At 39.2% G+C, this 23,336-nt stretch overlaps 1 protein-coding gene across 12 annotated transcripts in view; it reads right to left on the bottom strand.

Annotated features, from left to right (window-relative positions):
- The window catches only part of LOC129764804 (pleckstrin homology domain-containing family G member 5), a 297,282-nt gene that overhangs the window by 5,267 nt on the left and 268,679 nt on the right, over window positions 1-23,336 (bottom strand). For all 12 annotated transcript variants that reach the window (XM_055764299.1, XM_055764291.1, XM_055764300.1 and 9 more), the window contains 10 exons: window positions 21,844-21,944; window positions 20,796-20,887; window positions 20,457-20,728; window positions 20,235-20,397; window positions 20,020-20,114; window positions 9,312-9,446; window positions 9,046-9,251; window positions 8,811-8,931; window positions 8,369-8,620; window positions 8,211-8,282 (listed from right to left, as the gene is read on the bottom strand). In XM_055764299.1, coding sequence (XP_055620274.1) covers window positions 8,211-8,282; window positions 8,369-8,620; window positions 8,811-8,931; window positions 9,046-9,251; window positions 9,312-9,446; window positions 20,020-20,114; window positions 20,235-20,397; window positions 20,457-20,728; window positions 20,796-20,887; window positions 21,844-21,944 — 1,509 coding nt within the window. The remainder of the gene's footprint in view (window positions 1-8,210; window positions 8,283-8,368; window positions 8,621-8,810; window positions 8,932-9,045; window positions 9,252-9,311; window positions 9,447-20,019; window positions 20,115-20,234; window positions 20,398-20,456; window positions 20,729-20,795; window positions 20,888-21,843; window positions 21,945-23,336) is intronic.

Below are 23,336 nucleotides of genomic sequence, written 5' to 3'. Positions count from 1 at the left end.
GAATAACTGTCGAGGTCTAAATGCTAATTTCCACTTAAATGCATCTCCTGGACTATTGCGTAATGACTTATACGCCATTAGCAAGCTTAAATCGTTCAAAATCAGAAATCAGCCTTCGATTTGGTTGTACGTTTAAGGGTGCGTCTGTTCTTCATGTTAGGGGTTAGGGTTAGGGTTAAGGGTAGAAGGCGGCTAAAGGGTGTCTAACATCAAATTGCATCACGGAAAAAACGCTGTAGAAAATTACCTAGTTGACCAATCTTTTTCAAACTTTCAGACATAGAGGCGAATGACCTGAAAAGTTTAAACCCTCTTAAAGCCAAAAAAGAAGAAGAAGAAGAAACTTTCAGACAGTAAAATATAACCCATTAGTTAGCTTTTGACATATTTATTTCATTAAATTTCAATACCATAACCGTATGCTCGCACCTACGCATGGGCAGATCGCTTGTCAAATCATGTATTTCTGGGCAAACTTTGAAAGTTTCTGCTCCCTTACTTCCTCCGTAACATAAAATCTATACTGGGCGGTGAAGAATAGTAGCCCTGGAAACAGCCGAGAGTCCGCCTTGACGTAAGTCTTATCATCCATGATGAGACAATGAGGCTTCAGCAGCATCTGGGTGTACAGTTTCCGAGCCCGTGACTTTCCCACCGTGTTTTGCCGTTCGTCACGATTTGGAGCGTTCTGCATTTCGTACGTAGGGGTAGTGGGGGCAAATTGGTCATGGGGGGCGAAGTGGTCACCTGTTTGTTTGGCAGTATAACTATTGACTATAGATGCCGTATTGATAGACACCGTATGTGTGAAGAATTTAATGACTTTTGAGTCACCCTGTACTTCAGTAGAGCGGTCGCATGTCAAAATACAAATAAAAACAGAAATTACTCTCTCGATAGCCATTCGGCCGTAGTTCTGTGCGCATGGTATCTAAGGAATTTCTCCTGAAAATTATTTTATTCACTCTGATATATTGGACAAATCATCAGTTTGGACAACTGTTCACATATTCTGGGAGAGGTGAACAGATATTTCGTGTAATCTCAGCGATTAATTAGCATAGAAATTATTTTGATATTTGGGGGAAAAGTGGTCATAGGTGAATAACAACTTAAAATGTTCTGTTTACTAAAGCTGATATACCTCATCACATTCTGCTCTTCAAGAAAATCCTTTTGTGGCCCTGGATAAATATGCCACTCCAACTAAACCAAGCCTCATAATGCGGAATGCTATTCGTTTCGTACTACGTTTTTATATGCAAGAGAAAATTTAAATTGAGACTCTAGGTGAATAGGCCAAGCTTATTTCATGCATGTACCTACTATAACAAATATGATTTGAACAAATTTGGACGAAAAAAACGCATAAATCTGTCCCATTTAGCTTGATATGGGCGGGTGACCCCCACCAGGTGACCACTTTATCTCCAAGCATAAAAAAGTTCGATTTTTCACCTTTTTTTCTAATGATGAAAAGTGTACGATTTTGAATTTTTATAGTAAAAGCCGTTTGCTATCTGGAAGAACAATGAGTTGAACTATTATATTCTTCGAGAAACGGGAATTAAATCGGTATGTGGGTGCTGGAAATGGGCGTATTCCTTAGGGTGACCTTACGGGATGCCCCCACTTCCCCTATGTCTTTATACCATGAGTACCTTAGCCATGCAGTGCACCCTTCACTTGGCATCTCCAACCAATCTTGCTTCCCATACTTTTGCAATTCCTCTGTCATTTTTTATCTGTCCATGCGACAAAAAATCCATGGAATCCCAGATCATCTACGCTCCGATTTTATTTCGCCGATATTTTCGGCAGTGTAGATATAGTTAGTTGAATATTCTCAGGTATCCCTTATGGTATCATGCCAAAATCAATCAATAGACCGATAGAGAGAATGCATTGTAGAGTTACGATCTAGCCATCACTCCCCAGTATCCCCTATTATATCATATCATGAGAGAATATGAGAATAGATCGAGAGGGAGAGAGAGCAGTAACAAACGAGCAAGCACCGAGCAGCGCGACTCACGGCACGAGAGCTATTGGGAGAGTCAGTTATCGTTGAACCTTTGTAAAGGCAGTTGGCGTGAGCGATTCTCGACGCGGAATCATGGAGTAATGAATGGACATTCAAAAGAACCAGAGGAAGATTCTACAGGCAGAACATGGGAAAGTTAGATCTGATAAAATGTTCTTTACTGACGGTTCGTACATAAACGGGTCCACTGGCTTCGGCATCTTCTATGAAAATTCCAGTGCCTCTTTCAAACTCAATGATATTTGTTCCGTGTATGTCGCTGGACTGGGTGCGATATTGTCCATCGACTATTATTTTATTTTATCAGACAGTCTCAGCTCAATGGAGGCAATCCGGTCAATGAAAGTTGATAAACGTTCATCTTATTTACTAACAAGAATAAGCTATCTATTGAGTGTTTTGGTCGAAAAATTATTCAAGATTACCTTAGAATGGGTTCCCTCTCTTTGCTCGATTCCGGTGAACGAGAAAGAGGACTCGCAAGCTAAGGTGGGCGTTTCAGAAGGCACACTTTTTGAAAGGCAAATTGAATATAATGAATTTTCCCACATTCCTCGTCAGCACAGACTCGTAAGTTGGCAGCGCATGTGGAGTGAAGATGAGTTCGGTCGTTGGTTACACACGATTATACCTAAGGTCTCGATGAGTGCATGGTTCAAGGGATTGAATGTAGGTCGTGATTTCATTCGCGTGATACCTCGGCTTATGTCCAATCACTACAACCTAAACGCGCATCTTTATCGCATTGGGCTCGCAGCAAACAATCTTTGTGATTGTAGCGATGGCTACCACGACATCGAGCGTATTGTCTGGTCGTGTATCCGGTTTCATGCTGCTCGCTCTCAGCTCTCTAGAGCATTGAGAGCACAAGGCAGACAATCGGATATCCCCGTCCGGAATATCTTAGGTGGCCGTGATCCTGATCTTCTGCTTCATCTATACCTGTTCCTCAGAAACGCCGATGTCAACGTTTAATGAAATTTTGCACAGGTCATTTTTTTGGGTCAATAAACAAAATGTGCATGGTCGGTTCTTTAAATTCGATAAATATTTTTTTCTCCATACCTTAATTGCTGAGAGGCTGAGTTAAGTTCCAAAATGTCGATTTTAGGCCAAAATTTTTTTTTTCGAGATGACACCAGATCTCGACGTTTTATGCATTTTAAAATCATTTGGCATCGAAAACAAAATTTTGATTTTTCAAATTTCCTTTACTCCCCCCTTGAAAGATTTTCGAGGATCAAAAATCCAAACTTTAAGCGCTTCGAGGCACCCCTAAATCATGTCCGATTGAGCTGAAATTTTGCACAGGTCATTTTTTGGGCCAATAAAAAAATGTACATGGTCAGTTTTTGAAATTCGATGATGAATTTTTTTCCATACATCCATTGCCACCCTAATACACATACTCTTTACAGATAAAGATCACAGAAAAAACGCTGTAGAAATTAAATTTTTAGGAATTATATCTTCAGCTTTCGCTTATAATCAGATAAGAGTGTATAGATCACGTTGGCCATGCTTTACTGTCAATTTTTCGTAAATTTGGAAAAATGTCGTCGAACGAAAAAGAGCGTCGTGAATTAATCCTGTGCACTCATTTCGAGAATCCGGAGTTGTTACATCGGGACATCGGTAAGATGCTGGGAATCGTCCAATCCACGGTCAGCAGAGTACTAAAACGATACTTCGAGAACCTAACCATCGACCGGAAGGTGAAGAACGGCAAAAATGGATGCTCCGTCAGTGAAAAAGATCACAAGCGCGTAGTTAAGCAGTTTAGACGTGATCCGAGAAGTTCGGTCCGGGATGTCGCCAATAAGCTGAATTTGTCAAGTTCATTCGTCCAGCGGACCAAGCAGCGGGAGGGCCTGCGTACATACAAGGTTCAGAAGGCTCCTAACCGCGACTAAAGGCAAAACATGGTGGGGAAGATGCGAGCCCGGAAGCTGTACACCGAAATGCTGACGAAGCCGCATTGCCTGGTAATGGACGACGAAACCTACGTCAAAGCGGACTTTTGTCAGCTGCCGGGCCTGTTGTTCTTCTCCGCAGAGGACAAATTCAGCGTTCCGGAGGAGATTCGCAAGCAGAAACTATCCAAGTTTGCCAAAAAGTACATGGTGTGGCAAGCGATCTGCTCTTGCGGAAAGCGGAGCGCCCCCTTCGTGATGACCGGCACGGTAAACGGGCAGGTTTACCTTAAGGAGTACCTACAGAAGCGCTTACTACCACTATTGAAGCAGCACGAGGGCCCGACCATCTTCTGGCCGGATCTCGCTTCGTGCCACTATTCAAAGGACGTGTTGGAGTGGTACGAAGCCAACGGGGTCACATTCGTGCCAAAGGAAATGAACCCGCCCAACGCGCCGGAGTTTCGCCCAATAGAGAAATATTGGGCGATTATGAAGCAGGCCCTCCGGAAGAACCCAAAAGTTGTCAAATCGGAGGCGGACTTCAAGAGAAAATGGATTTCTGTTAAAAACAAAACTACAACCTGACGTTGTACAGAACCTTATGAACGGGGTAAAGAGGAAGGTGCGAGCATACGGGCTTGGGCTCGAAGTATGAATAAAAAGAAAATGCCAAAAGTTGTTTAATAGTTTTTATTTTACTGTCTAAAATTTTCAAAAGGATCGGTCTACTGGGCGAATTTCTACAGCGTTTTTTCCGTGATGCAATTTGATGTGACACACCCTGTATCCGCCCAGAGAGGCATCTGAGCAGAGATCCGAAAAGTTGATGAGTAGAGATGAGATCGAATATAGACAAGAAGGTTCACCTATACTGATCGCTGAGTTTATTGTGACTGACCTACTGAACATGCTTTGCCCTATTTATATGATTCCCTTTGGTCATTTGAATAATATGGCTTATACTTTTGGTCGGGTTTCTTCTAGAACTTTCGCTATAACAATTGAGCTTTGATTCTTATAGCAATATTGTTTCTGTCAAACTAAGTGTTATTGTGATTATTGTGTGTTGTACAAATAATGTTTTATGTTTTGTTCCCGATGAAAAGGTGAGTATCGATTAATAAACAAATATGTAGATGCGTTAATTATTATTCTTTTCCAGTTGCGGATTCAGGATGAGTGTTGATTTAAATGTGTTTAGTGTTTTAGTGTTAAATGGTGTTTGTTGTTTTGTAACTTTAAAGTTTTGTTTAGATTTAAATAAAGTGTTGAAAATTACATTGTGTATTTTCCTTTGATGTGGTCCGGGCCGCGACATTCCGCCCATCAAAATTGGGTATCAATTTTCTTGATTTCTGATACGTTGATGAGTATTTGTAATAGGTTTGATGTCCGTTTCATGTTCGCTGATAGGGTATTTTGGTATTTTCCATGCTCGATATTTGCCGCCCACCATGCAGGATTAGGAAGTTGATCCTTGTTACTGACTTTTGTTGTCGATGTTTTGAGTGTCCAGTTGGGTGGCTACCGCCCGCCGTGATGAATCGATGTAGGATTTGCTTAATTTTACGATGCGATGGTCGATACGATATGTTGCTGCTGAGTTGTGTAGAGTTTGACTTCCGTTGCGATTCGATGAAATAAGTTGCGTTGATTTCTTTGATACGAGTTTCTGTCCACCTGGAACAATTGCAAACATCGTTGACGATATAGGTCCTGACCGATTGATTCTCTGCTGTGGGTATGCTAATGTGTACAATGCGTTGTCCTGATGGAGAATTAAACGATCGCTCGTCCATCGCTATCTCCGTTAACATGTTGAGATTTGTTGATGTGTTATTAAAGGCAAAGTGATATCGCTTGTCCATCGCTGCCTTTACTGATTTGTAGTGATTAGCGGTGGTTGTTCTCCGTCGCTCGTAAACCAAGATGCATGCAGGATCAGAAACTTTACTATACGATGTGAGTCTGCCTGCATGCCGTTGAGTTGATTTTGTTGAGCTTGTTGGATTACCGACCTGACTGGGAATATGCTGGTGCTTTGTAGTCATTCGTGCGTCGTCTCGATGGTAGGCTGAGCGTCTTCGCTGGTCCATCGCTACCTCCATTCAATGTCACGTATCCATTATGAGGCAGAAAGTAGAACTCGTATCATGGATGCGTTCGTCATTAGCTGAATGTGCCACGCTATCATGATAGAGGGCAGTGTGGTTTCGCTGGCCCGTTGACTCGTTTGTATTCGGTGAAGATTGTGACAGCGTATCTAACGGCTGATGTGTTGCAGAAGATTCATCGTTATTTCTATTTAACGAGGCCGAACCAATAGCATGTGAATCGTCCCAACATTGTGTGCGATATCGCTCGTCCATCGTTGTTTCCGTTAGTACGTTCGAAATTGTAGATTGCGGCAAATCCATTGGATGGTGAGGCTCTTGAAGCGGATTAGTTGAAAACTCATCTGATGCCGATGAATCATTCAACAGTTGGACCGAGAAGATAGCTGGTACGTTGTCGCTGTGGTAGGCAATGCGATGTCGCTTATCAATCGTGGCCTCTGTAGACTTGTACAGCTCCTGCGCTCTGCGTTTGTGTTCCACTGGCTCGAAGGTAGAGATATCGTCGCTGCCTTCCTCCAGTAGCTCGTCGAAGATGACCAGGTAGTCTCCAAATGCTTCGTTCAAACTGTCTCGCTCAGTGTTGAGATAATCGCTGCTGGCTGAGTAGCAGTCCAAAACGTTGACTCTTGCAGCAATTTTCTGCAACCGCCGTTCCACCGCAAAACGTCTTCTTCGAAGTCGATCCATGTTTCGACTGTGGTTTGATTTTCAGGATTACAGAGTTATCCTGTCTACAGCGCCAATAATGTATCCGCCCAGAGAGGCATCTGAGCAGAGATCCGAAAAGTTGATGAGTAGAGATGAGATCGAATATAGACAAGAAGGTTCACCTATACTGATCGATGAGTTTATTGTGACTGACCTACTGAACATGCTTTGCCCTATTTATATGATTCCCTTTGGTCATTTGAATAATATGGCTTATACTTTTGGTCGGGTTTCTTCTAGAACTTTCGCTATAACAATTGAGCTTTGATTCTTATAGCAATATTGTTTCTGTCAAACTAAGTGTTATTGTGATTATTGTGTGTTGTACAAATAATGTTTTATGTTTTGTTCCCGATGAAAAGGTGAGTATCGATTAATAAACAAATATGTAGATGCGTTAATTATTATTCTTTTCCAGTTGCGGATTCAGGATGAGTGTTGATTTAAATGTGTTTAGTGTTTTAGTGTTAAATGGTGTTTGTTGTTTTGTAACTTTAAAGTTTTGTTTAGATTTAAATAAAGTGTTGAAAATTACATTGTGTATTTTCCTTTGATGTGGTCCGGGCCGCGACACACCCTTTACAAACGACACAGCAGCCCACTGCTCATTCACCATGAGCTGAGGATTGTACCGCTAATGACAACTCTACACGAGCTGATGATTGAGCCGGCTAGTGATCATTCTATCTTGGATTCCTCGAGTCGAGAGATACGCACCACGCTAGATATGGGGTACGGACTAGAGGGGCGTTGCTGATTAATGGTCAGCTGCATCTCAATAGAAAGTATCCCGTGTCGGGCACACGTACAGGGCATTACAGACTACAACATTCCGATTATGACAATAAACTGTAATACTAACCTCGAGCCAACCACGAGTAGCCGGTTACAAATTATGTTTCATTCATTTAAATTGCAAAAGATTGTTAGGGAGAGTCTAGATTGATTGGTGAAAAAATACCGTGAATCCGTGAGGAATGTAAATTGACACCTTTCTAGCCGTGTTTTTTCGTGGTCCAATGTAAAGCACATCAGTACAGTTCACATGAAAGACCGAAAAATAAACTAATTTCAGATTTGACGGATGATTATTAATTGAAATTACAGCAAACATAGCTTTCGTTGAATTAGCGCTGTTGGCAAATAGATGAAATTTGCACTAGCGACGTATCTTTTGAACATCAACGTAATGTAAATACAGGTGGTATTTACGTTTCGCAATGTGGTTGCTAATATGGGGGGATGGAGAATTTAACAGAACAGACGGCAAACATTCGGTAATATGGTTTTCTGTGAATGAAGCTAAATTTTTTGCGTATATATTTATCATGATTTTTTCCTTTTGAATGAACTCGCCTCGGGTTTACAGCAGTGTCGGAGTGTTATAACGTGGAATAAATCAATTAATGATTTCCATAAACATACCTTCAAGTTCTCGTGTTTGTTCTTTTTACAAATTAGTAGAAAATCGGTGAGCAGAAAGCAATGAACATCCATCTGAAAACATAATAAAAAAACAGTGTGACAACAATGTACATCGCGAAAGAAGAAGAAATCATTTTTTTTCTTCAACGAAAACATACTTTCCCCAGACTGTCTTTAAACTTGAGGTCTCCCTCAAGGAAAAGCTTCCGTCCTTCATTCGTTCCTTGCATCGGCAAACACAGATCGAACATTGTGCTGTACTGTTTGACCATTTTATCCAGGATTTCGTTGTTACAGTCAACCACCTCGTACGATTCGATGCGGGCATTGATGCCTTTCAGTCGTTCATTCTCCTGGCGTGTTGTGAGATGAGAGTTGACTCCAGCCACAAATTCCTCAACCGAGTGAATCTGTATAAAGCAACGGTAACATAGGCCGGGAAATTAGTATTTAAAGTACACATTTAAAAAATTACAACATGTTTACTCGTTGTTCGAAAAGTAATCTGCTTTATATCCAACATTTGAATGTTTGCGTTTTTATTCCGCGTATATTAAATTCTCCTCGTAAAACGTATTCCAACGATAAGTCCCAACTCACCATTTCATCAATTGCTTCGCCTTCATTCTCGTCGACGATATGCTTTTTGATTGCCACCAGCAGAAGACCGTATTTTGTTAACCTCTGCATGGGCCGCACCAGGATATCAGCTAATCGAAGGCTAGTAGAGATGAGATGGAGCACAACGATATGAAAAAAATGTTTATCATAAAAATCAGATATATGGGAATCTACTATATACGTTTTATTGATCATATAGGGTTTAGATACCCACCGATTACACATTTTTTGTGACTCGCACCAGGCACAGTAGGACATGAACAGTGAGTTGTTCTGGTACAGTTCCTTACAATAATACTGACAAATACTTTGCTCCGCGCAATACTTGGTGTAAGGGTTAAAGATGCTCGAGAACTCCATGAAGCCATCTTTGAACTTAAAGATACTCATCGGTGTTTTAGTTTCCATACACTCTCTCACCTGTTTTGAATGTATATTCACAAATCCATTATAAATTTTACGGAATGCTATTACACTCACCATCGGATAGAGGTACAACGTCCAAAACTTCAGGTTAGACTCGCAAATATCACGTATATTGGAAAACAGCTTGTTTTGGTCTACATCGATCAGAATGTTGTGCGATTGGATATCCTCTAGACACGCCAAAAATAGCTGCAACATTGAAGAATGAAATAAGTATATGTGTATAAAAATAAAATGCAAGGTTGCAATTAAGTTTGAGGGCAATTCTCATTCAACAGCACTTCATTCTATTTCATGTTATGTAGTTTTTCCTTAGCTTTCATTATCACAACAGAATTTTCAGCTTAGATTCGATTGCGATTATGAACGTTCTGTTATAAGCATCTAAAAGTATATAATAAGTGTGTGTAGAAGTTTCGTTCAAAATGAATGAATCAAAGAAATTGTTTTAGTTTTCTTCAAAAATGCAATATTTAGTTGGAATGAAAATTTTGAGCATTTTATTATATTCGACGTTGTTTCTTGAATAATTTGTTGATATTGACCGTATAAATAATTTAATAAATTTTCTTTTGTTTATGTTGGTGATGGAAGTATTTCCAGTGACTAGCCATAACCTTTTCCATTTTTTTCTGCAGCACACAAATTGCGTGTCTGAAGAACTGCTGATCTTTCAAAACGAATCTACTCAATTTTTGGTCTTTTCATAAGAGTGGAAGTGCTGCTAAGCCAGTCCATGCGTCATCGATTAGAACAAACGGTATTCGGGAGGTGCTGTATTTGGAGAGTATAACGGGTGAGATAGGACATCACTTTTAATTGTTTCCAAGAAAAATTAAATGAATTGAGTAATATGTAGCCAAGCGATGTTGTGCAGCCAAATGATCTTATCGTGTCTTTTTGCTCATATGCGTTTATGCTCGACATGAACCTATAATGGTTCCTCTACCTTCCTACGCTAAATATAAAACCGGAATTTTCAAATAAAAACTTAACTTTATAGTTCCCTATTTTTATTCAAAGTTATGTACATTGGAAATAGAACATTTTCCAATCACTCAGGCAATTCGTGAATGACTCGCCGATAAAAATGTTTTTTTTGAGCCAAGTTGATCGCAATTGCCGTTTCAAAGCCGTTTTCAAGGCCACCTGCTCAATGTGACGGAGCATTGTTACGTAGAAAAATAACCCTTTCTGATATACCGATCGTTTATGGAACAGAGAATGATTCAATTCGATCAATAGTTTTAGGTAACGATCACTTCTAACAGTTTCACTGGTTTTTGGGGTCTTCAAATACTTGCTGTTGTTTGTGGACTGACGAGTTTACGTGGCTTTGTAGAAGCAACTGAAGATGGATGATACATGATTCATTCTTGTTCTCGTGTCCTTATTGCTAGTAAGTATCTCTTTTTCTAGAAACTTACTACCGGCACATGCGATTTCAGTTTTGAACCACCAACACTATCATCCATCATGGACAACGTATAAAATGAACGTGGTCGCTCTCCGTACATTTCATCATCATGTTGAAGGTAGTCCTCTTCAATAGTTTCCCGAACGTATCCAACGGGCATATGCGCTTATGTGAAGGTGAAATTCCGGGTTTCCACGTTTCGGCAACAACACCAACTTTTGTAACTATCATTGTTTAGAGAAATAACCATCTTCTAAAGTCTAGAAGACATCTAGACATTTCTGCAGCACTGCCTCAGGAATAATCCCTTGCTGACCGATTCTATACCAGATCGCCTGATGTTCGCTATGTGTATACAATTCGTACACTTTCCATTTTCTACAAGGCAACGTCGATGATAGATTCGCGGCCATCTTTCTAAAAAGTTCTGGTAATATCTTCTAAAAAGTTCTGGTAATATCTTCGTTCAACATTATCAATTACAGCTATGCGGGAGCTTACAGTAAACTGTATTCTCCTACGTTGGTACATCTACTTCACCCAAGCGTTGAAATCATCTCCGATGATGATCGATCTTCTTCCAATTAGCTCCGTGACCATTGCGTCTAGCATCCAGTGAAACTGCGCCATTGTAATTCTCGGGGCCTTCTCATTTTTACAAAGCATGCAACATGGTTGCAGTCTCTTGCAACGTGACCTTATTCGCCGAATTTTCTGCATATATCAGACCTGTCGGAGCCTATGAAGTTTCGTGCCTGGTGACCGAAGCTACGGTTGATCGTTCTAGGCAGATTTTCATTTTGCTCGTCTCTATAATTTTAATAACTGCGTCCGTGGAAAGCCGTATCGACGCCGTCTGCTTACCGCCATATGCCCTCCTCTTCGGGATCATCTTTGATGTATCGCCCAGATTGCATTATGCTTGTAATTCAAGCCTTATCTCCTCATCTGTAGTGATTTCGTCTAGATACCAGCAATCGACCACTGATTCCTGGGATAATTCTCACGTTCGCCTCCTCATCGAGCGACTTTCCAAACTGTTTATTGAATGCGGAGCGCTTGACCACGCCTGGTTTTCACCACATTCTCTTTCTTCGCCTCAGCGATTGGTCTAGGTTTTTCTTCTCTATTCACCTGTTCCTTTTTCTCTTTTTCTGTTTTTTTTCCGTCACCAGCTACTTGATTTTCACGTTGTTTTTGTTCTTAACGCAGTATTCTAGTCTAGAAATTTGAAAAAAACCAAACAAATTTTCCTTCATATTTCTGTAGTTTAGGCATTCAAGAATATACTCTAGAAAGGACTTATCGAAAATCCTATTATTTACCGAGATAGAGCCATTTTAGTGATGCGGTATCCAACCTGGGTACATCGTTGGTTTCCATACCATTTGGTGAAGAGTGTTTGTGTACGATTGTATCGCGCGTAAGCGTAGTCTGCTATCCATACAGTGGTCGAAAAAGCAGAGAAGTAACATAAAAAACCGGCATAGCGCTAAATAGGAAGTCAGTACCGAGCTTCTTCACCGAATGAAGGTTCCTGGATAACTGTGCAGAATTTTAAGAAGATATTTCCAAAACCGCATTGCGGCCGTCATCATCGATGAAGATATCGACCGGAGTATATTTGTCATACTGGAATAATCAATTTAAAGCAAAAATCTAATAAAAAATGTGTAAAGTAGACCCATGCGACGGTATTCGCGAGTGATTGAATACCCCACATTGATGAGATAATCTGGCGAACACGGTGAAGTAGGATGGAGGATCAAAACCTGATTATTGATAGAGCGCAGAAATATTTACACGGTGTCCAATATATTGTTATACACTTTTTACCTCTTTGTAGTGGTGAGCTAGCAGCGCGTACACTGTATTTGTATTGGTGTGATCTTGCACTATTGCTCACATTCATTGACGGATCTGTTCGATTATTTCCATCCAGTGTAAATTGTTTATCAAGGATGGAAGAGTTTCTTGCTGTGATGATACTTTTTTTTGGAATGAGTGCGCCTAGACAGTCGGGCGTATTTTTTTTTATTGGCGTGTTTTTTTTTATTGAAATATCTGAAACAGATATCGGGAAAATTTTGATCTTTTGGAGAACTTCGTATGGCCATCCTATTTCTTGCAAACAATATACAATTAACGAAATTGCAGCGTTTACAAAATAAAGTAATGTGTTTGATTTTAAGATGTAGTAGATACTCTTCCTCTAGTTTGATGTTGGACGCGCTACAGTGGCTATCTGTGAAGCAGAGAGTCTATTACTTGACAATGGTGTTCATCTTCGAAATTTCAAAACAATATGTTGCCTCGATATTTGTGTGATCGAATTGAAAGAGGAAGTGATGTTCATAGATACAGGGTTTTCCAACTTTCAATTCCGAAAGTAAATTGAAATAAAACACACTTAGAATTCGAATTTCGATGAAACTTTTATTTAAAATTAAAGTTTGGTTTATGCCATTATGTGTGAAATACAACATCATTCAAATGTCCACCTAGGGCTTCCTCGCACACCTTGATCCGGAACAGGTAATTTTCGATGACTTTTCGGCACATATGGGGCGGTATCTCGGTCATAACTTCACGGATGTTGTCTTTCAAATGTTCAAGAGTCTGCGGAGGGTTGGCATGGATACGGTCTTTCGCATAACCCCACAAAAAAAAAGTCTAGCGGGTTTAAATCGCATGATCTGGACGGCCAATTGGCATCACCAAAACGCGAAGCTATGCGTCCCTCAAATTTCGTTCGCAATATGGCCATGTTCGGTCGTATTGTGTGGCACGTGGCGCCGTCCTGCTGAAACCACATGTCATCCGCATCCATATCTTCAATTTGTGGCAAAAAAAATCGGTTAACATGCGGCCATAGCGCTCACCATTCACAGTTACCGTCTCGCCGTCCTCATTTTCAAAGAAATACGGCCCGATGACTCCACCGAGCTCGAAATGTGCCTCATCGCTGAAGAAAATTTGATGCGAAAATTCAGCATTTTGCTGCTGTTGTTCGTTCACCCAATCGACGTATGCCCGACGAATTCCATGGTCATCACGCTCTAATTTTTGTACCAGTTGGACTTAATATGGATGTAGGTGCAAGTCCAAATGCAAAATTCGCCACAATGATGTGTTTGACAAGCCCAATTGCTGAGCACGCCGTGGAATCGAAACGTTCGGGTCATCCTCCACACTGGCAGCAACAGCAGCAATATTTTCGGCCGAACGCACATTACGATGATGCACAGGTTTCACAATATCCGCTAGGGATCCATTTTGTTCGAATTTACGCACTACATTAGCGATTGTGTGTTCTGTAGGCCGTCCATGACGACCAAAATCCGTCCGTAATGCTCGAAAAACATTTGCCGGTTTTTCATCATTTTTATAGTATAATTTAACAAAATTAACACGTTGTGCGATGCTAAAACGATCCATATTGTAAAATGGCAGACATTCAACTAATAGTATGGCGTTTTGGTTGACAGCTATGTCAAACGGTTGTCAGCGCACGGATGTATACTTTCGGAAGCCCGAAATGGAAAACTCTGTATAATACAAGAAACGCGAATGGTGCAAGAACACCCAATTTTATGTAGGTCCCAGAACTCGTTGTTATACACTGCGTTTCATAACTATAGAACACTAATTTTTTTCTGAGTTTCTAGAGATATGTAAAAAGTCGGTTGAATTGAAGTATATAGTGTAGGATATAATAACTATCTTCATTTATAAGACTTGTCATTTGAATTTAATTGTTGTGTCCAGGCGCGAAACATTCAGAAAACTTAAATTCCAGTGTTTCATAACTATAGAACCAGGGAAATCTCGTGTCTCGAACTCTGGTTGCTTTTCACCAGAGATTGTTCAGTGACCTTTCAAACATTTCTTGTTCTTATTTAGACACTGAAGTTGCTGTTAATTTGGGGTATTTTATTAGAATCCTACAACATAATAGAGAAGAAGTATTTTGACAAATGCGATACAAACTGTTTTTGATAATTTAGTTGATTTAGGTGATATACAAGAGATATACAATTCTTAAAACTGTGGAAAATTTTTACGATCCTGCGTGGTCTAGGAGAAACACAATAGAGCAAATGGTATATAAACAGGGTCTTTCAGATTAAACGCTCACGCAACAAATTTCAATAACTTCCACAAAAGTGAACCGATTTTTATTTTTAAAAAACGAGAATAAAGCTTATTTTAGGACATTTTCAATGTGATCACTCCTTTTTTCGATAACGCGTTTTAAACGGTGAATAAAATTCTTCATGCGTAACTCTAACATTAGGACTTCGATGCTGTTGAAAATCCGAGTTATTTCTTCTTTAAGTTCCTCCAAATTTTGTGGCTTATTAACGTAGCAACAGTCCTTTATTAGTGCTCCCGTGGCCGAGTGGTTAGCGTCCCACATTATCATCCCGGGGGTTTGGGTTCGATTCCCGTTCGGGCCGGGCGATTTTTCGTCAAAGAAATTTCTTCCGACTTGCACTGTGTTCACGCGTATTCTAGAGCTTGCCACTCCAGCATACATTCAAGGCGTGTTATCCGGCATAGAAATCTCAATTTAGTACTACTAATAAAAATGACGCAAGTAATACTATGTTGAGAAGGCAAAAGTTCCACTGGGAACGTTAGTGCCATCCAAGAAGAAGAACGGTCCTTCACGTACCCCCCCCCCCCCCCCCAGAGGAAGTAATCGATGACGAGATGAATTGTACATCTTGACACTAAAAACCATCCAAACAGACTGAAAGAGTAGCCGAATATTATCGTCCCGAAGTGGGGAATGCAGTGTTACCATCGACGAAGCGAAAAAAAATTATGAGGAGCTATTCGATTTTTTTTTGCTTGAGCGTGACCCTTTAAAGTCAATTACTGAGTGGTTGGAAATTCAAAGTACCATTTGTATTGGGTTGGGGAATAAATTCGAAGCGTAGCTTTTATTTAAACAAAAAACAATAATTATAGCAATAAATAAATTAATTATATATTCGCCGCAATTAATTTTTTCGCCAAATCACGACTGGTTTGGCGTTCTCCTTCAAAAATGATTTTCGTGTTTCGATAGATGAATTCGTTGAAAATTCATGATCGATCGGAGTCGAACTAACATCCACCAATAAGCCCAAAAACAGTCCCAAAATCACACAAGCTCCCACCAAAATCAGTTTACTTTTTCATTACTTCGGATATAACTTTAGAATGCATCGAACTGTTGCATTGAATTCAATTGTAATAACTCTTTTGTGAAAGATTTGGTGGCCTTGAAAAGCGCCAAACAAACTGCCATATGTCGAAATTTGTGTTCTTATTTTGCCAATGCACTCTTCTAGACAAACTGAATGCAGCCAATTTTTTTATTCCTTTTGTTTATTTAAAGCTCATTAGCATTTTAGCTGTAACAGAGTCGAATTTTAATCGTGTACATGTCTCATGTTTATCATATCTATAATTAGCACATTACACACAGTTGCCATTTTCGGCGTTAGAGTATTCCCTTCTATACCATTGCATATAGTACACATTTACACAGTAGCCATTCAGAGTTTTCCTTCTGTTCTTCCATTATCCAGTTAGACCGCGGACAGCGTAGACAGTTGATTGATCATTGTTGAGTTATTTATAGAACTGCAGCCCGATGTGTCTAATGCAGCCAATTGCAGCCAGACATTTTATTACGTCACTCTATTTAGACCAATACATTCTTAATACAAACCTCCATGAAGTCCTGTTAGACGTAGTTCTACGTCAAAATATTATACCATTTTGTTTGGCTTACGTGTCTTGTTTTCTTCACTGAACTATTTGGTCAGCCTACCTTTAATTCAAACTAATAACCAATGAAATTTGAATATCTAATGGAAAATAATCGAAGTTTGAATTTGTATGAGAAAATATCCTTCTAATAAGTATAACGTGAGTATTTATTGATCTTCAACTGCTCAGAATAAACCTTGTAAGTGAATTAAACATCTATCTGTCTGTATTCCGTCTGTGAATATCTGTTGAATACATTTTATTTATGCCAAATATATATATCATGAATCTATTAGGCTGTCAAAAAAGTCCTGCGGTATTTCCGCGAGGTGTCGTTGTAAGCGCGTAGTTCTAATTGTATTCATTGTATCGAGTCATACTATAGCTTGTTGGAAAGGTATTTTTGCGCGCTATAATATAGTCCTTGACAGTGTTTTGTTTGGTTAAGTCGTTCGTGAGTTATAGTGTCGCAACTATGGAGCAAAATAAAGAGAAAATCCGACATATTTTACAGTACTACTATGACAAAGGCAAAAATGCATCTCAAGATGCCATTAAAATTTGTGCAGTTTATGGACCCGATACAGTTTCCATTTCCACCACACAACGATGGTTTCCGAGTTTTTTTGCCAATAAGGAAGCGATCTTCTATAACAGGGGTATTATGAAGTTGGCATCTCGTTGGGAACAAGTCATCGAAAAAAACGGCGCATATTTGACTTAAAACAGATGATTGTAACTAATTTTATGAACAAATGAAAATTCAAAAAAAAATACCGCAGGACTTTTTTGACAACCTAATATATACACTGAAGTCGTTTTTTACGCTTTTTTTTTATACGAGGTTTTATTCTACGCGGTTTTTGGAATTTACGCGGTTTTTTTACGCGGATTTCGGAATTTATGTGGTTTTTTACGCGGATTTTGACATTATTTACGCAGCACGTATCGACCACGTAAAAATTCAATGTGCTAATTGATGTGACTTTTCACGAAATAAGTTTGTATTGTATCACTGATTAGTAGCTGAGAAATAAAAGGAGATACAGATATCATGATTACAGCATACAAAAAAAAAAAACAGTTAATCAATTGTTAAAATATGAGTTGCATTTTTAATTAATAATTCACTGCTTGTTAGATTTTCATACGGATTTAGAAATTCACCCGGTTTTATTTTTACGCGGATTTTGGAATTTGCGCGGTTTTCTTTTACGCGATTTTTGTTTACGCGGCACGTATCCCCCGCGTAAAAAGCGACTCCATTGTATATATAAATGGAGTGATTTCTGTCTGTCTTTCTGTCTTTCTGATAGTTCGAGACCACTCCTCCCTCTCCAAGTGGGGACTGCCATACAAATAAAACACAAATTTCTACATTACTCGAGAATTAAACAAGCAAACGAAAAAAAAATTGGCATGTAGGTTTTAGGATGCAATAAATGTTTCTATGGTGGTTAGATACTCCACCCTCTCTCTAAGAGGGTGCTGCAATACAAATGAAACACACATTTCTGCATTACTCGAGAATTTATCAGGCAAATGAAACCAAATTGGAAGGTTTTAGGGCGAAATAAATATTTCTATGGTAGTTAGTCACTCCACACCCTCTCTAAGGAACACTAATGAAACACAAATGTCTGCATTACTCGAGAATTAATCAAGCAAATGAAACCAAATTAGGCATATGGAGGTTTTAGAGTACAATAAATGTTTCTATGGTGATTAGACACTCCACCCCCTTCTCTAAGGGGAGGCTGCCATACAAATGAAACACAAATTTCTACATAACTCGAAAATTAAGAGAGCGAGAGAGAATTAAGAGAGCTAGAGAGCGAGCTGCCATACAGACGAAACACAAATTTCTGCATAACTCGAGAACTAATCAAGCAAATGGAACCAACTTTGGCCTATGGAGGTTTTAGGGAGCAACAAATTTTTTTATGGTGGTTTGACACTCCTTTCTCCTCTTTAGAGAGGAGGAGGGGAGGGTGCTGAACAACTCGAGAACTGATCAAACAAATGAAATTAAGCTTAGCATAGCATTTTTGTATCAAACATTTATTCCATGTAACGGAGAAACATGTTATTTGCAGGTGGTTGACAAATCTTTTTTTTTATCCCATTTATTAATTTATTAGGCTCATTAGCATTTTAGCTGTAACAGAGTCGGGTTTAAATCGTGTACATGTACATATGTTTATGTTTCTATAAACTGTTAGTTACACATTAGTTAGTAGTAGCCATTTAGGCGTTAAGTTTTCGGTTCCATTACATTATGGTAAATTACACAGTAGTAGCCATTTCGACGTAAGGGTATTCTTTCTGTTCTTCCATTGTTCAGCAGACTGGACAGCGGAGACAGTTGATATTGATCATTGTTGGGTTATTTATAGGTTGACAAATCTTGAACGAGAATTGTGTCTGAAAATAATCTGATATTATAATGACGAGTTTTGGTTGAAGTACTAGGAATTTTATAGTAAAAGGTAATTCTAAAGTGTAGATTAGAAAATCAATCAATGAACAGTTCTGCGATTGGACCTATGAACGTGCGCTTAGTAAAAAAACGTAAATGTGAGAACGAAAAATAATTTTGGGTGGGACAAAGTTTGCCGGGTCAGCTAGTATATATATAAAATGATTCATGGTTCATACTGAACTGAAGAGAGAATAAATTGCATTGGTGGACAGCTGCGTTCGCGCCAGTTTAATCACTTTGAAACAATTTATTTCGTAAAAAGTGCGAATACAAAAAACGCACTTGTTGTCCTGTGAATATTTCCATAGAGACTAAACTGACGGGAACTCAACTATCTGCCGAGGCTATTTTTTGTCTCTCAAACTTTCTTGTGTTTCTGGAATGGGAAATTGTTTTGCAAAAAAGCGCCTTACCTTACTGCGGAATCGCAGATGAATACGCAACCATAGAGTTTACATCTCTATCGTTTCTAATAAATCAGCAGTTTAGCTTTTTGTCAGATTGGCAATTTTTTATTCAAACTCTGTGTGAATGTTGCTATGCCATCTATTGGAAATAACTGCATAGATATTTAAATTAAATGATTAAATGAAGCTAGATGTTGCCAATTTTAGGTTCAGTCACAAGTGTTGTAGTTGATGTTATTAAGTTTGTGAGAAAAACGGGAAAATACCGATTCATCAACATCATACTCTCATTTTTTTTCTATGAGCTGGTGCATCGTTAGGAAGCAAGGATATCACTGAAATTCCTCTTTTTTATTTTCCCCACCAGTGATAAACTAATGGTGTGTAATTAATATTTCTGCCATTGATATCACGAAAAGAAAGGACACGCATCGGACAGAAGATTGTTAATTGTTGCGTTGAGTATTGCCCCATTCTGTCTAGAATTACTCGAGCAATTACTGTCATCATCATAATCATCATTAGCACTGGGCTTTCGATGGCGATACAGGGCAATCACTCCGATGATCTCGTGCATGTTAATCGTCGCTACACCATTAGACACACAAATGTGATGGTGGAAGAGTAGGAACCGCTCTCGTGTTTGGTTCCCGCCATCAACCAAATAGGATTATTATTGGACTAACTTACATCTGTTACAGTCTGCAGGGCCAGGATGTAATAAACTTCCGTCGTTACCAACTCCCATATAGCAGATTGAATTTTCATCTCCACTTCACCCATTCCTGGAAGATATGAACAAGATGTAAGAGGAACATTTTTCCGAAGCAAACTTAAAGGTATGATGTTGAAAGTTTTGATTCTGTTTGTCTGAACACGAGGAATGGTTTGAACGAGTTACTTACCAACACAGTTAACGATATCGGTCCATGATTGAGGTAAATTTATAAGGCCATCTAATGCTTCTAAATATTCTGGTTTATCGAAATTGCTTGCGGAAGACGTCAGTTTTGGGATGCCCTTATTGTAGCTGTCCAGCAATTCGCAGAGTTTTGATTTTTGTGGTCCCTGCCAATACATTGTTCATCAGATTGAGTCTGAGGGCAATATTTAATTTCTGTCAATACCTTTGATCCGAACGATATGGTCCATTTTTGCTTCGACTGTTTGCTGGATGACGAGGAAGCTGCCTTCGGACTTTGGTCGTATGTTTCATCGGTGGAGGTTGACGTGAACAGTCGGTTGGAGGTTGAACGGTAGCCCACCGAGGCAGCTTTCTGGAGGGTTGTGTGACCACCCGGTTTTCTTGCGACGCTATCCTTGTCCGAAACTATCAACGTTCGTCCCGCTAAACTCGAGATATCGGTGTACGCATCAAGCGGTCCCAAATATTGAACACCTTTTGCCAAGCGGATATGCGAGAAGATGATATGGTACAGGAATTCCGTCGATAAATTATAACTCACCTAGTTCTTGAGAATTACTAAAGCCGTTATCCGTTACACAGATTTGCGAAAAACTGAGACTTCGTTGTAAAAGTGAGGAATGCAGCGAGTCACTGTGGGGTGTGTGGGAGGGAAAAGAAAAAAAAGATACATCTTATACAGTGGCTAACAGCACGAAAATACGAAGAGGTTTTAATTAATTCTATTCCGCTTCGTTTACACATTTATCCTCTCGGGTAGAGGAATAAATCTGTTTGATTGTTCTGTTAATCAGGGAGGCAAAAAACGGATTCAGTCAAATGCCTCGGGAAGTTTTTCTTGCGTTGGTGATTCTGACGCGTACACTGATCTCAAACTGTTCCTTTCGCAATTTATACGGATCTGCCCTAAGAGAATACAATTCGAACAAGGAGAAAGCTTCTGGGGTAAGATGGTGCCATTTACATTCATTACCACGTGCGACACTGAACAGTGTCGATTGGCTATAAAAATAGAAATTTTATGCGGAAGACTAGCAGCTACATCGATGAGCTCGGGAAGAGAGGGAAGCAAACTTGTCTTGATAATGAGCCGAAGAACACCGCTCGTTATATAACCGCATTCTTCCGTGAATTCTGTTTCGAAGTGCTGAGATGACCTACCCAATAAGAAACTCAGTAAATGTTTCTCGATAATAGGTTGACTTGCACAGGAAGAAATCGTATGAGAAGAAAAATTGGAAAAATATTGAGAAGACCTGCAAAATTCAGCACAAGACATTCATGTCGTATTCAATGATACTAATTTGATGATGATTGGTTCATTATGGAAGTCGACCGTAGCGAATTTGTTTTTGGCAACTTTTCGAAAAGCCTTTAATTCATTCTTAATTGGCTTTTCCCGAATCTACTTCACAGGTGTGACGCTGTCATTTTAATCATTTATAAACTATCCGCTGACTCAACTAACGATATGTTTCGAGCAATTCGTTTGTAATGTGGAAAATATTCACAAAAGTATGAAAAAAGTGAAAAAAAGGCATTTATGATATTAAGTGCATTCAGTGGTTTATACAGAAAATAATACTCACGCCAGGCAGATTCCTTTCGATGCTGGGATCAGTATTTCATCCCGGAAACCATCGTTTTCGCCGGTCTCGAATAGAACCGAAAAGTATTCTGAGCTGGATACCTACGCCAAGGTTGAAACGATTTCGATTTGAACATTGTGATCCAGCGAGAACGATGTTTCCAAGAATTTTACGATGATGAGATTCAGATCGGTTCGTATTTGCCGTTACATCCATCGATGACAGTGTATTGAATCCAGGATTCGGAGAATAATTCCCACGACGATTCCATGAAAATGAAGAAGAAATAAAATTGTTACACATTATCGAAGACTCATAGCTAGAGTGTGTTGATGAATGTTGTTGTCAGTAGAATGTGTTGTCCACAATTCTATTTACATCCGGTGTGTTACATATAGGAACATAAAACATAGGATTCCCTTTGTTGGATAATTTGCATATTCGAAATGCTTTGACTACAATTTATTTATTAATCCACAATCAGTTGCATATTTGTGCGAAACAAAAATTAGCTCATACTAACAAGGTCATTCTATTACTAAGGTATACATGATTTGAAGACAACTAATACCTAATTAAGCCAACCGAGGTATTCGGGATGGAACCTTCTTAGGGACTTGATACTTTTGATAGCAACGAGAAGTTGGTTCCACAGAATAGTTGCTCGTACAATGAAGGCAATGCGATAATGAGAAGTGCTGAAATGTTGCAGACTAAAACTTCTGGTTCTTGTATTTTTGAAAGGCTCGAATTTTTTAAATAGATACCGGGGGTCTTTGAGAATGATATTATAACTTGTCAAACAATGACGGAGTTTAATAAAATCTCAAAATTGGCAGCCAAGAAGTTTTCTCTGAAATTCTTGAGAACCTCGATAAATTAAAAACCCATCGGACACAACAGTTTACAGCCAGTCTATCTAATGTTGCTATGGATACATAATAGGTCAACTCCATAGCGTATGTAATATGGGGAAGGAGCAGCGATTGGAAAGCATGATTTTTACTGGGATTTTCGACATCCCAGACGTGACGTAGCGTAAACTGACGTATATTTTCGAACAACGGTAAATGATTGACTGTCTAGCGTCAAGTAGATCTTTTCTTTATTTTGATATGTAAAGAAGGGAGACGTAAACAAATGTTTAGAACATTAATTTGTGCATAGAATAACAAAAATATTACTTCACTCTAGGTTTTCTCCAATAAATTTTCATCAAAATCATGATAATTGCATAGTTTTGTTTATAATCATGATCTTTTCAATGTTATCGGAAGAAAGTCTATTCCGTCTTACACTGCAAACACGTTCTGCATTCGAGAAAATTCGCTCACATGGCACTAAAGTCGCTGGAATACAGTCTACTCAGAACGATTTCGTAGAGCCGAGGATGAACAGAGTTTATTTTTTTTCGCCAAAGCAAAGGGTCGCTTATTCTTTGTAAATATGGCTAAATATGTGTCCAGCTCAACTATTGGAGCAGCTTCTAGATC

The sequence above is a fragment of the Toxorhynchites rutilus genome, chromosome 2, assembly GCF_029784135.1.
Source record: "Toxorhynchites rutilus septentrionalis strain SRP chromosome 2, ASM2978413v1, whole genome shotgun sequence".
NCBI lineage: Eukaryota > Metazoa > Arthropoda > Insecta > Diptera > Culicidae > Toxorhynchites > Toxorhynchites rutilus.
This window is presented reverse-complemented; position numbering and strand designations above follow the sequence as displayed.